General features: G+C 35.9%; 1 protein-coding gene across 4 annotated transcripts in view; it reads right to left on the bottom strand.

Moving 5' to 3' along the window:
• The window catches only part of LOC106875522 (phosphatidylinositol 4-kinase beta), a 122,638-nt gene that overhangs the window by 10,019 nt on the left and 98,565 nt on the right, over positions 1 to 14,054 (bottom strand). For all 4 annotated transcript variants that reach the window (XM_014923714.2, XM_014923712.2, XM_014923713.2 and 1 more), the window contains 6 exons: positions 7,979 to 8,136; positions 6,300 to 6,390; positions 4,980 to 5,119; positions 2,173 to 2,406; positions 1,072 to 1,224; positions 529 to 711 (listed from right to left, as the gene is read on the bottom strand). In XM_014923714.2, the coding sequence (XP_014779200.1) occupies positions 529 to 711; positions 1,072 to 1,224; positions 2,173 to 2,406; positions 4,980 to 5,119; positions 6,300 to 6,390; positions 7,979 to 8,136 (959 nt within the window). The remainder of the gene's footprint in view (positions 1 to 528; positions 712 to 1,071; positions 1,225 to 2,172; positions 2,407 to 4,979; positions 5,120 to 6,299; positions 6,391 to 7,978; positions 8,137 to 14,054) is intronic.

Below are 14,054 nucleotides of genomic sequence, written 5' to 3' on the forward strand. Positions count from 1 at the left end.
ATATATATATATATATAATCATCATCCTTATTTAATGTGTTTTCCATGCTGGCATGGGTTGGACAAGCATTGGCATGTCAGAAGACTGCACCAAACCCTGCTGTCTGCTGTGGCATGGTTTCTACGGCTGGATGCCCTTTGGGTGGGCTTCCACACAATTTACATCAACTGAAAACTTGAAGCTATGATAGAAAACATGTGTTCAAGATGCCGTGCAGATGGTTGCAAAACATAGCCATGCAATACATCAGTATTCCCCAAGAACATTGGGTCCATCCAGCATACAGCAAACAAAAATGAAAACATAAAAGAAACAGAAGTGCTGACTAGTCGAGCCTTTATATGATCATCAAAACCCACAAGAAACAGCAGCCAGTTATTTTTCAGATTATACCTTACTGTCTCAAATAAGTAAAGAGTATGTGATTTGTTTTACTTACTCTCAAAAACACAAGAAGGTTATAACTGGAATGTATTTGATCACAAGTACAATCAATCAAGATTGACCCAAGTCTAAAAACAACTCACCTGTAGTTGCTTGAGAACTTGATACACTAACAACTCCTGTCGTAAATCATCTCCAGATTTTATAATGACAGACATAAGGCGCCAATTTGGTAGGTGGCCATACGGAGAAGTTTCCTGGATACGGTGAACTTTCTCTTCCCAAGGTTCTTTCAGGGCAGCGGCAGATGGATCTTCAGGATCTCGCTGGGTAATTAAAAAAAAAAAGAATAGGATTAAAAATATATTCACAATAAAACAGGTAAACATTATTTTAATTATCCAAGAACCAACTCAAAAGATAATTATGATTTCTATCTTACACAGAAAACTAACATCTTGACAGATTCATCCATTTTATTTCAGACTGAAATTCCAATTTAAATATGACCATTCTAATAGGGATAGTCTCTGGTTGGATTATTATTAAGGGGTGCTTAACTGCTACCTTATACACCCCCAACTAATCAATATCACTCGTATATTTGGCTCAACTTGAAACATCTGTTCACATTACCCGGTCAAATAAACTGGTAAAGTAGAATGCGTTTTAAGTGTCAGAGGTACCTCAAATTTGCCCTTTGGTGCAGCAATGTTTTCTGATAGGCGTCGGCGAATATCAGCTGCAGCAATGTACACAGGGTCTTTACTATCAGCACTTGTAGAACTCTCAGCAGAGAACTGGGAAATTGTATCACTTGATTTTGACCGATTTGAATACTGAAATTACATGAAAAGAAAACATTCTTGATAAAAAGTGATAAATTGAAAGAGAGCAGATGGCACAGAAAATATAATTTTTTTACTGAATAGTAAACTGGTTGTTTGTTGATCAGACAAATGGTTGTTTGTTGACAAGACAGATGGTCATTTAATAGTTAAATTTTTACTGAAAAGATAAATTCATTTTCTTTTATAAAAAAAAGAAATTACATAATCCATTTGCACAATCAAGTGTGTGTGTGTTGACAAAAGTGAAAATTAATAGACAGAAACTGTCCAGAACACTGAAGGAGAGACCTTTCTTCTTCTTAAGAGACAGACTTCATTTACTACCTGCTTTTACACCACTACCTGGTCATTCAGTGCCTTCAATAGCAACCATTCTGTTGCAGGCATTTGTTACACATCTCTGGCCTAAGGACAACTTTTCTTTCCTTCCCATCAATCTATGAAGGCCTTGAAAAGGGTAAGAGAACTGGCCTTATTTTTATCAGACTAAGCAATGACAAAAACATATTTTCCAGGCAAAAATAAGTGTATGCATATTTATATTCTTCTCACAATCAATACTTACAAGCAAAGGTACAGAATATCATTCGATAATAAATATAAAAACTTGTTCCAATAATTTTTATTCAAATACCTAAATTTTATAGAACACAGGCATGGTTATGTGGATAAGGGGTTGGGAAGCGATAAGGAGTTCACTTCCCAACCATGTGATTTGGGGTTCAGTCCCACTGCATAGCATCTTGGACAAATGTCTTCTACTATTGCTTTGGGTCAACTAAATCTTTGTGAGTGAATTTCGTAGGAGAAAACTTAAGTTTATCTTGTGTATGTGTGAGTGAGAGTGCTTGTGCCTTGAGATAAGAGGGAAAAAACTCCCTCCCATGAATCTTTCAAATAATTCATATAACAAAACATGGAGTGAGGGCAACATACCATAGCTTGCAGGATTTCATCATCATCTTGTAACCAACAGTCAGAATCATCAAAGTCAGAAGTACCATAAATGGCAAACTCTGGCTTTGGAGAGTTGTTGCTTCTGTTGTAGTAATGGGTCAAGTCCTCCTCTGAACGGGTGAAACGCAAAGTATTTTCCAAGATCTTACTTGGCAGTTGGCTGGTGACTGGGTTCTCACACTCGAGTACTTCAACATATATCAAGTAGGGAGTCTAGATAAATAAGAAACAAAATGGTACTTCAGTTTCATCAGCATGATATCAAAATATTGTTATATACCATGGTCATACTGTTGTCACTGTCATATCACTGTAGTCATAGTAATCATTTTCATATTGCTATGATTATGCTATCATTATTATCATATCTCTGATTATTCTATAATCACCGTCATATTGCTGATTTTATTAGCACATCATTGTCATATCATTTTGAGAGAAAAAAAAAAAGAAAATACAGTAACAAGAGAGGGAGAGAGAAAGGGAGGACACTAATTTTCTTTCCTTTCTCTTTGCTTCTCTTTATATACCTTTAGCTCCAGGGTGTATTTATTCATGTTTGATTTCATTTTTATTTATGAATTTTTTATTTGTTTTTTTTTCATTACTTTACCCTTTTACTATTGTTTATTTTAGTATTCTTTTTCTTTCTTTCAAAAGAATCCGGACTTCACTCACTCTCTTCACCTTTCATTTGATTTCTATCTATTTTCCCCTCAAAATACTTATAAGCCTTGCCATCTGTCCAACCTTAGAACATTTGATCCCTGTAACATTATGCAATAAACTGTTTCTCTGATGATCTGTTGTGGTTAAACATCCAACTGCTCTCGAAACATCCAATTGTTCCAAACAACCTTAACATGAAATATACATAGGGAACTAAAGATATAAACTGGTGTTCATCACAATTTCTTATTTATATAGATAATCTGGCTGAGTAAAAAGTAAGCAACGTTTTGAAACAGGAAATTCATCACAATATATTTCAACAATGTGGAAATCTTATTCATCAAAGTACTATTACAGTCAACACATTTTTGCCAATGAGTTACAAGTATGTGTATTTCGGTAACATAAAAATCTGGAGTTCTGAAGCTGATAAACTCTTTGAATGCACTTTCAGCAACGGTTTGGTTTTTGAACTCCTCCTCTTGCAGGAAACCATCAAGGTGCTTGAAAAAGTGGTAGTTGGTAGGAGAAAGGTCTGGGGAATAAACTGGTTGGGGAAGAACTTTGTAGCCAAGTTCCCTGAACTTCTGGAGCATCATTAGCGAAACGTGTGATCGAGCACGGTCATGAAGAATGACTGGCCCTCTTCTGTTGACCTGTCTGGGACGGAGGAGTAGTAGTTTTTTGTTTATTCATGGCAATATGTTTCTGCAATAATGGTTTTTGCGGGTTTTAAGAAGTTACAGTGGATGACTCCAGCAGTCCACCACCAAACAGCCACCATAACCTTCTTTTTGAAGAGCTCGGATTTAAGGAAGGTTTTCGGCGCTTCATTTTGGTCCAACCACTACGAATAATGATTTTTATTATTGTACAGAATCCACTTTTCATCGCTAGTTACAATATGGTCAAGAAATGGATCAGTCTGGTTATGGAGAAGAAGCGACGAGCAAATTTCATATCTGCACATTTTCTGATTTTCATTCAAATCATGTGGTGCCCATTTGTTGAGCTTTTTTGATCTTTTGATCACATGCAAATGGTTGCAGGTAGTTTTCTGGCTAACTTGAAGTTCCTTTGCCAGTTTTCGAGTGGTTTTACATGGATCTTTCTTAATGCCAGTCTCCACTGTGAAATCGTTTAAACCATTTTCGAGTTGATCACTCACTGGCCATTTCCTCACCAAATGTTTCATTGATATCACTAGCAGTTTCAGCTGCTTTACGCCCTTTTTTGAAGTTGAATAGCAAAATTGCTCGAATATTATGCTTTGACAGTTCCATTTCAGATGATTGTAACAATGATGAAAAAAAAATACCAATGTTGATTTATTGATGCATTTGGGCAAGTCAATGTCTGTATTATCAGACAATTGCAAAGAAATGTTTTTAAAAAATTCAAAACTCTGCAAAAATCAGGTACAAATTCTTCATGATTCAAAACGTTGCTTACTTTTTACTTAACTTTTTTTTATATCCATCCATCCCAAAATCCATCATAAATTAATCTTCCTAAATCATACATAAACAGTTATCTAATGAAGTTTTCTTGGCAGTAGAATTCTATTAAAACATTTATCTCCCTTGGTTTTGTGTGTGTGTGTGTGTGTGTGCGCGTGCGCGTGCGCGCGGTCACAACTCTGTGACTTTTGTCTAGCTGTGTTAACACCAAAATGAGCACATTGGTATGTGTGAGCGTACTAGAGGATGCAACTGTTTATTTGTAAGTAGGAATGTACTTGTGTGTATGTGTGCATGTTTTGAATGTGTATGCAAATACGTGTGATTGTTTACAAGTAAGATAGCAAGAGATTGCGATGATATGTGAGTATGCACAAGTGTCTTTGCAAGTATGTGTGAATGTGAATTTAAAAAGAAACAATCAAGCAAAAAAAAAAAAAAAAAAAAAAAAAAAAAAAAAAAAATACAAACTAGTCAATATCTTATCAACTTGACAAATTTCACAACTAACATTGCACTGAACATGACAACAGCCACCACCAATACAAACACTTATAAACCACCACTGCTTTTACAGACACTAGCAAGTTTCAGGACTTTTGATCATAAAAGTCTGCTTACTCAGGACTGACTTGGAGCTCAACAACAACATACCTTTTCTTTAGAGTTCAGCACCACAGCCTGAGTATTCGGTACTCGTACAATATGGTGATTGGCCTTCTCAGCGGTGGGCAGCCAGACACGAGCTGGTAGATTTAAGTTCATCATTGCAAGTTCAGCTATTAACCGAGAAGCTGAGGTAAGAAGAAAAAATAATAAAACAAATTTCAATATAGAAGCAGAGGCAACAGGAGGCATCATGTAGCAGAATTATAAAGAAAAAAGTTTAAAAACATTAAAGAAATATATAAATAGAAAGATAAATAATTATATAGGCGCAGGAGTGTTTGTGTGGTAGGTAGCTTGCTTACCAACCACATGGTTCCGGGTTCATTCCCACTGCGCGACACCTTGGGCAAGTGTCTTCTACTATAGCCTCGGGCCGACCAAACCCTTGTGAGTAGATTTGGTAGACGGAAATTGAAAGAAGCCCATCGTATATATATATATATATATATGTTTGTGTGTCTGTGTTTGTCCCCCCAACATCAGTTGACAACCGATGCTGGTGTGTTTAGGTCCCCCGTAACTTAGTGGTTCGGCAAAAGAGACCGATAGAATAAGTACTAGGCTTACAAAGAATAAGTCCTGGGGGCAATTTCATTTGACTAAAGGCAGTGCTCCAGCATGGCCGCAGTCAAATGACTGAAACAAGTAAAAGAGTGTAAAAGAGAAAAAGAGAGTGCTCTACTGATTCTGGTGCCCATCTAAAAGACAGTGGCTTCAATTTGAAAGTGTTGAGCTTCTTCCCACATAATCATAAGTTCAAATCATACTATAGCCATCCTGTTGTCATTTTAAGAAAGCAACAAACTTCTTTACTTTTAGTTTGACCAATATAAAACATATTTTAATGCTACTTCACTGATAAGTACTTAATGGTAGGGAGCACACCTGTACGTAAAAATAATTGCTCAAGAGTAAATGCAACCATCAATGTCAGCTTGGATAGTAGACCTAATCTGTTAGCAAGTTTAATACCATCACCTTGCCCTTGGAGGCCTTTTTATAAGAGACCCTTCTGTTGCAAGGACCTGGACCAGGTCTCTAAAGATAACTCTGTGTCATGTATGATACATTCCTTCTTCCTTTACAAATACAATTTATGGTTAGTTTTTTTCTCCCCCCCAACTGTCACAGTCCAAGTCACAGAATCTCTATAAAATATATCATGAGTGATGCCCTCTCTCCTTTGACTAAACTATAAAGAACAAAATGAAACAATGGAAATTTGGATGTGGTAAAATATTATATACTGTGAAAAGAGACCAAGAGATGATTAAATAAGAAAACAATAAGAGAAATTTGGTTTACTTCGAAGTTCTTTGGTGGGTAACTGTTGTAGTTTCTGTGCAATATTCATCAAAGCCTTCACAAATTCTTGTTGTGGCATCAGCCTTGGTGCCTGTAAATACCAAAACAAAACATTATGTTCAAAAAAGAAACAAGAGACAAAAACGCAATATTTTTATTACCATGTCAGTTTTGTTTTTAAAACAAATATCTACTAGAATTGGAAATTAGAAAATGAATGAAACAAGACCAACATTCATTTCTAAAGTTTGTGTTTCAGTGAAAAGGTCTAATAAAGCCAGAACATGCATGGAGTTGTCTCCAGTACTTGCCAGAATAATTAAAATATTATTAGTCACTCTCCAATACTCTGTTTCTTACTCACAAACTAATTATTTCTAATTGGACTTTTAATATTCAGTACATTAAATGTAGTAATACTAACAGGACTACAGTTTTTAATTGTGATGGCATCTCTGGCAACTTATTTCTAAAGATGAAGTAGGGCATGTTATGAAAAAGGAAAAAATTTCTAACTTTGGACATTGGGTCAGATATTTGTAAGAAAGGTTTATGGTTAACTAAATAAAGCCCAAAACATGCCAATTATTGACTTTTATCAACCCCTACTGAATGATGAATAAAAGACAAAGTTGATACTAAAAGGATTTGAACACAGAACATAAGGATATGCTGTAGATCAACACTGCATGACATTTAGCCTAGCATTTTGCCATTCCTATGGCTTACTGCCTTCAGTGTAAATAATATATGCTAATTAGAGGGATCCTATGTGGTTGTGTTGCTTGACTTGAAAGAAGCAGCAGCCAAACTACAACCTCACTGCCTTTAAAAAGAAAAAAAGCACCCTGAATAATATAGTCCAAGATAAATAAGATGGGTCAATCACAGCTGGAACAGCTTATCATAAGTTAACTCCATCAGAACTAGTTTGAGACTAACATACTAAGGATTTCTAGCAGGCATAGAACACTCTGGGGTGGGGGGTAGTGGGGAATACAGTTGATTTCAATCATCCCAGTACTTGACTGGTACTTATTTTATCAACACAGGTAAGATAAAAAGTGTGGTCAATAGTTGCAGCACTTGAAATCAGAAAATAAAGGGAGGTAACAAAATACCACAAAACCATTTTGCCTACTGTTCAAACAATTCTACTGATGACTTCTAGTCAAGAACAATGCTAATTTATAAAGATGTGATTTATACAGTTGATGTCACTAACTCCATTATATTACTGGTACTTGCTATTACAATATACAGAACCTATTTGAAAATGGCACACTTTATATACACATACACTCATACAAAAGCATACATACACACAGTATCAGAACCTACCTCACAATGGCAAGTCACTTTACACAAATACACATGTGGTCAGAACCTATCTACAATGGCTCAGTACTTCATACCAAAAAGTAAAAGTACATGAAACTTACTCAGGTTCAATCAAACTAACAGTTCCTGTCTATCTAATTTCACTAATAAGGCTTGGGTCAACAGACGGTTATGGTAAAAAAAAATAAAAATAAAAATAAAAACCTTGCAAGATTCCACGTTTTGGGATTGAACCCATGATCTTGTGAGTATGAAGCAAACTTCTTAACCATCTGGCCAATACACACTCTCTCTCTCACCCACTCACATGCACACAAATACTGGATATCAGTACATACCTCACAATGACAGACAGTCTTTCGACCAGTCAAATCATTGAATAATGCCTCTGAACTCTTGTGACAAGTGCAGCCACTTTCGAAAGCTCGTCCAGAGGTCAGGTCACCAGCAAGGAGAGGCATGTTTGGCAATGTCATAGAATGGCGGATGCTGCTGCCTGCAAGTAGAGAGTGAGGGGGGAGATATATTTAGAAAACATCAATTTCTATGTAACAACACCAACAGGTCAATGACAAATATGGCTATTACAGCCACAATCTGAAAAGATGAAGAAAAGCAGAAGAGAGGTTGAGTGGGGTGGGCCGAAGCATTCATGGAAATATTTAAACCAAAACAATGCAAATTTTATGTTCCATTACTTTGAAATACAAATACCAATTTAAGAAAATATCTATATATTTACTCAACCTGTAAGAAATTCCCTCTTAAAATCATTCCCTGCTACCTAAAAAAAAAAAAATAATGAAGTTAAGAATGCACAAAAAGACAATAGTCATAACTAGAATTTCTTTGGTCACAAGTCTGGATAATCAAGACTGATTTGGGTCTTAACAACAAAAACTACTCCTTCCAGCTTTGATTCATCACTAGGTGGTTCATCTTTATCTCCCAGTTTTCCCCTGCACCTCTGCAATTCTACTTCTATACAAAAATGCATCAAACATAGTTGGCCAGGGCAGAGAAAAGAGAAAGGTACAACTTTCTTTAAATATCACATGGGTAAGTGTTGCTGAAACAAAAAGATATCTCTTATAAAACAAAGTTATAAGTGGCTTGAGAGAGTCTGTAAATCTTTGAATACAAGTATAGAGTTGGTTTTATAAATAATGCTCAACGGTCTACATCCTTTCATTAGTGCTACATCAGCATTTCTAGAAAAAATAACTTTCACGAGATAAATCCTCCTAGTCTCAAATAGGTACCATGTGCAGACACAGTTCACTATTTTAGGTGACAGAGCCACTAAGTGAATCTCAATGTGGGCACCCAATTTGCTAAAAATAACAATCAAATCCCCCAGAAATCACATCTTTCTTAAAAATAGGATGACACAGTGGATAATGTAATTCATGATACATTATTCTGAAAAACAGTAATGAAAAAATAAAAGACGGGATCCACAGCTGGACATATGTCTTTTTGGTCAGGACTGATCTGAAGCTAAATAACAACAGAAGCATTATATAACTGCTGGATATTATGTTGGATTACAATGTAATCACTTTGAAAATGAAACCTACTGATGAAATATCTGTTAAGGACATGAACCCTACAGAAGATTCTACATTGAAAGAAATGGAACCATTTTTATGGAGATACATGAAAAAATATAGATGCTATTCTTTTTATCCTCTAAAAAATATACGAATCTCATTAGACAAGGGAAAAAGTACATACAAACAGTATATGCATTCAATAAGGTAAAAAGTATGTACAGTCTTGAAAAGATCAGCTTTTAATTCTAGTACACAACTGGTGGCAAGATTATAAGGGGGCTGTGTTTGGCTCCAGGACAATCCTGATCCAGCAGACCTGTAATTAAAGGGGTTCCAAATGTGCCCATATTGTCTCTTTAAGTGCAAGTAGGACATCATTATTTAAAGTATCCTTTCCCTATTTCAGACAGTAATTTTAAGGGAAATTTGATTGCTATTTCTTGCAGATTGAGCAATCACATTGCAGATCCCTTAGTGACTCATTTTGGTGATTAAATTTTAGCCAGAGTATCAAGGAGTAATTTGTAGGATCCGTTGAATTGGAATACTGGCTGGAAACATTGATAAAATGAAAATAAACTTCTTAGAAGTTGTAAAATAAAACTGGAAGTTAATTAGGGACTGACAGGATGAAAAAAATTAGGTTGTTTTCTGTTTTTTTTCTTTTTCTCCTAATTTTGAGCTGCTGTCTTTTTGAAAATAAAAACATTATAAAGCGCTGAAGAACAACACAAGTATTTAACTCCTTAGTATTCCGACTATTCTGTTAAATGCAATACTTATTTGGCCCCATTGTTTTGAATTAAACACACATTATCGTGTAGCTTTGAGACTTTGATGATGCGACTGTTTATTTTAAGAATGACATGGTAGGGTAGGTGTGAGAGGGTGAATATGACTGGTTTGAACATAAAACAAGAATATATGAGCCAGATATAGTCAGTTTAAATGTTAAATACTATAGTGAAGAGAGATGAAGCTCCATATTTGAAAAGGTTTTTTACTCATTCCGCTTCTCTTATATATAGGATCTTTCTCAAATTCTGCAATAACTAACTATGGAAAAAGAGGTTATACAGTGGACAAGATTGTAAAGATTGATACAAAGGTGGAGTCTAAAAACAGAAGCAATGCCTATCATAGTAGGTAGCGCTACTAGGCACTGCACACATCCTATGTAAAACATTTTCAATACAGTGAAAATAAGAGCATCACAAAAAAACCACAACACATACCCAAGGTACACAGAGCTGCACTCAGTAGTGCAGTGAAAGCACATGATAAAAATAAGACTACTGATAGTAATAATGGTTTCAAATTTTGAAAGAAGGGCAGGAATTTTGTGTGGAGGGGATGAGTCAATTACATCGACCCCAGTGTTCAACTGGTACTTATTTTATTCACCCCGAAAGGATGAAAGGCAAAGTTGACCTCGGCGGAATTCGAACTCAGAATGTAAAGACGGGCAAAATACTACCAAGCATTTCATTTGGTGTGCTAATGACTCTGCCAGCTCTCCACCTTAATAATAACAATAATAATAATACTAATAAAAATCCCAATGTTGACTTGAACTATGTCACTAGCAACTAAGTAGTTCTGACATGTTATTACTGCACCAAACTATTACCTGAAAACTAAGTTGCAGATATAAGTACTACAAAGTAGACGAGATAATCCTAATCTGATAATTTGATATATTCAAGTTACAGTTTGGTGATGATGATGGTGGCAGTGTGGTATAGTAATCTATAGATCAGTAGTTCTCAATGCTTTTGACTTCATGGCACATTCGATATCAAATAAAAAACACTTACAGCCGTACTTTGCAAAGAAAGTTTTAAAATGTCAGTGCATTTTAAATTTGAAAAAAAAAACTAGAAATAATTTTTTTTTTTTTTAATTGTCAATCTTGCTTTATTAATCATATTTGTGTAAAACAAAATTATAGGCATGGCTGTGTGGTAAGCTTGCTTCCCAACCACATGGTTCCCGGTTCAGTCCTACTGTGTAGCACCTTGGGCAAGTGTCTTCTATTATAGCCCTAAGTTGATCAAAACTTTGTGAATGGATTTGGTAGACAGAAACTGAAAGAAGCCCATTGCATGTATGTGTGTGTGTGTGTGTGTTTGTCTCATCACCACTTGACAACTGATATTGGTTTGTTTATGTCCCTGAGAACAAGTGGTTCAGCAAAAAAGAGACCAGTTCAATAAGTACCAAGTTTACAAAAATAAAAAAAGACTGGAGTCAATTTGTTTGACTAAATCCTTCAGAGTTGTGCCCCAGCATGGCTGCAATCTAATGACGGAAACAAGTAAACGATAAAAGACGACATGTTTTTCAAGCTGCTTAAGTATTTGAATAAATCTTTTATAGCTTTAAATTACATTTTTTTAAAACCTGCAAGCACACCTAGATACCCTTTGTGGTGCATCAGTGTGCTATGGTGCACCATTCCTAAATCACTGTTAATACTATCACTTCCCTCCTATACCACTACTGCAACAAATACCAATGTTACTACCACAAGTTACTATTAATATTGGCAATTCCGCTGAGGCTGACTTTGCCTTTCATCCTTTCGGGGTTGATAAAACGAGTACCAGTTACGCACTGGGGTCGATGTAATCGACTTAATCCCTTTGTCTGTCCTCGTTTGCCCCCTCTATGTATAACCCCCTGTGGGCAATAAAGAAATAAATATTACTACCATCAGTGATACAATCACTGACACTACCACCACTGGTAAGAACAACACTAAAAGTACTATCACCACTGATTTAGAATTGTATTGGTGGCAGTGCACACAGTAGTGCACACACACAAAACATGCATGCACACACGTCTACATGTTCAACTATAAAATGTTCTCACCTATGAATTCAATACAAAAATGAGTTCCATGGTATATACACTGCCTGTATTGATTATTAAAAACAGCAGGGTGTTGATATAGGCCAGGACATACAAATTATTGTTAGCTGGGTATTGAAGGTGACATTACAGACAGGCTTTCATATACACTCATTGATCAGAATTAGAATCAGCCATACAATTGTGTGTATATGTGTATGCATGCCTGTGTGTGTAGGTACATGAATGTATACATAGGTCTGGACACACAAGTATATATGTTGGCTTCTATATGTAAATTTCTATGTAATATTTACTTAGAGCAGCTTCAGTACCCATGACTTTCATGTACCTTCCCAGGCTGGTAAGAATATTGCCTGCAAGAAAAATATTTGGACAGAAAGGGTTCCAAAATTTTGTGCTTGTGGGAGAGAGTAGACTGAGTAAAATGTTTAGTGAGGTTGAGAGACAGTAAAGAATGACAAGTGGAGAAGCATATTGGTTAAGAACAGCGAAACTCATCATTTAATTTTCACTTTTTCCATGTTTGCAGGGATCAGACGGAATTTGTTGAGGTTGATTTTTTTTTAATGGCTGGATGCCCTTCCTGTCACCTACCCTCACTTATTTCTAAGTAAAGTAATATTTCCCATGGTCAGACACAAATTTCACAGAAAACTGGAACTGATCAACATTGCTGTATGACAGTGATGCTCAAGACACACACAAGACTTCTTTCAATGTTCATCTACCAAATCCACTTAGTTGGACCAAGGCTATAGTAGAAGACACTTCCCCAAGGTGCCATGCAATGAGACTGAACTTGAGACCATATGGTTTTTGAAAAGCAAGCTTCTCGACCACACAGTCATACCTGCAACTACAACTCAATCTGCTTTTGAAGGGTACTCACTCTCTGATTGGAGACAAGTACAAATATATGACACCTGATGACTGTTGGGGACCAAGCTGTTTGAAATGTGTTTTCCCACATGCATGGAAAAGAGGAGATCAAACACCTTGAAATAAGAACTGGACAATGTGATATCAAGAGTAAGATATAGTTTCTAATGGACATCATCTAATCAAGCAATGAGCAACAACAGCTGTTCAGTAAAATACTACAGGTGCTATGATTGATATTTAGTATAGATTTATTAATGGTTTTTTGTTAACTTGGTGCTAACTCAGTCAATAAGAGATATTTCATGTTTGTTTCTTTGCATGAAGACAAACTGATAGAAAAGGAAGTATGAACAAAATAGTGTAGGCGTTGAGACTAAAGTAACTCAGCAAGCAAGAGGGACAACTACACTGGTTTCAAGACATGTAATATAAATGGTGGAGGTATGTTGGATAAAGAATAACATTAGAATTGGTAGCGATAGATAGATAATGGCAAAAAATGAAGTAAAAGTCGATTGGAAAAGTAGGTAGGTAAGACTTGCAATAATAGCATTTTGACTCAAAATTGAGAAACATGAAGTATTCTACAGTGCAGTAAACTCAGTCAACCCATTCATGCATATAGGGAAATATGTATTAGATGACTGAGGAAGTGATGCTGATGTCAATGAATTAACAACATGATGATAACAGAGGCAGTGATAATACAGTTCTATATTTAAGAGATGAGGAATTATGTACATTATTTACATTTGATGGATATTTGTCCTCCTCTTGTTTGTTGTTAACACATTTCAGCTGATATACCCTCCAGCCTTCATCAGGTGTTTTGGGGAAATTTCAAACCTGGGTTCTCATTCCTAAGGTATTTTCATTCCGAAAGTATGCCTACAGGCATATGGTGTAATGGTTAAGAGCGCGGGCTACTAACCCCAAGATTCTGAGTTCGATTCCAGGCAGTGACAATAATAATAATAATAACAACAACAACAACAACAACATCGAAAAATACCTTAGGAATGATAACCCAGGTTCGAAATTTCCCCCAAGACACCTGATGAAGGCCAAAACATGTTAACAACAAAACAAGATGGGG

Source organism: Octopus bimaculoides, chromosome 4, assembly GCF_001194135.2.
Source record: "Octopus bimaculoides isolate UCB-OBI-ISO-001 chromosome 4, ASM119413v2, whole genome shotgun sequence".
Lineage (NCBI taxonomy): Eukaryota > Metazoa > Mollusca > Cephalopoda > Octopoda > Octopodidae > Octopus > Octopus bimaculoides.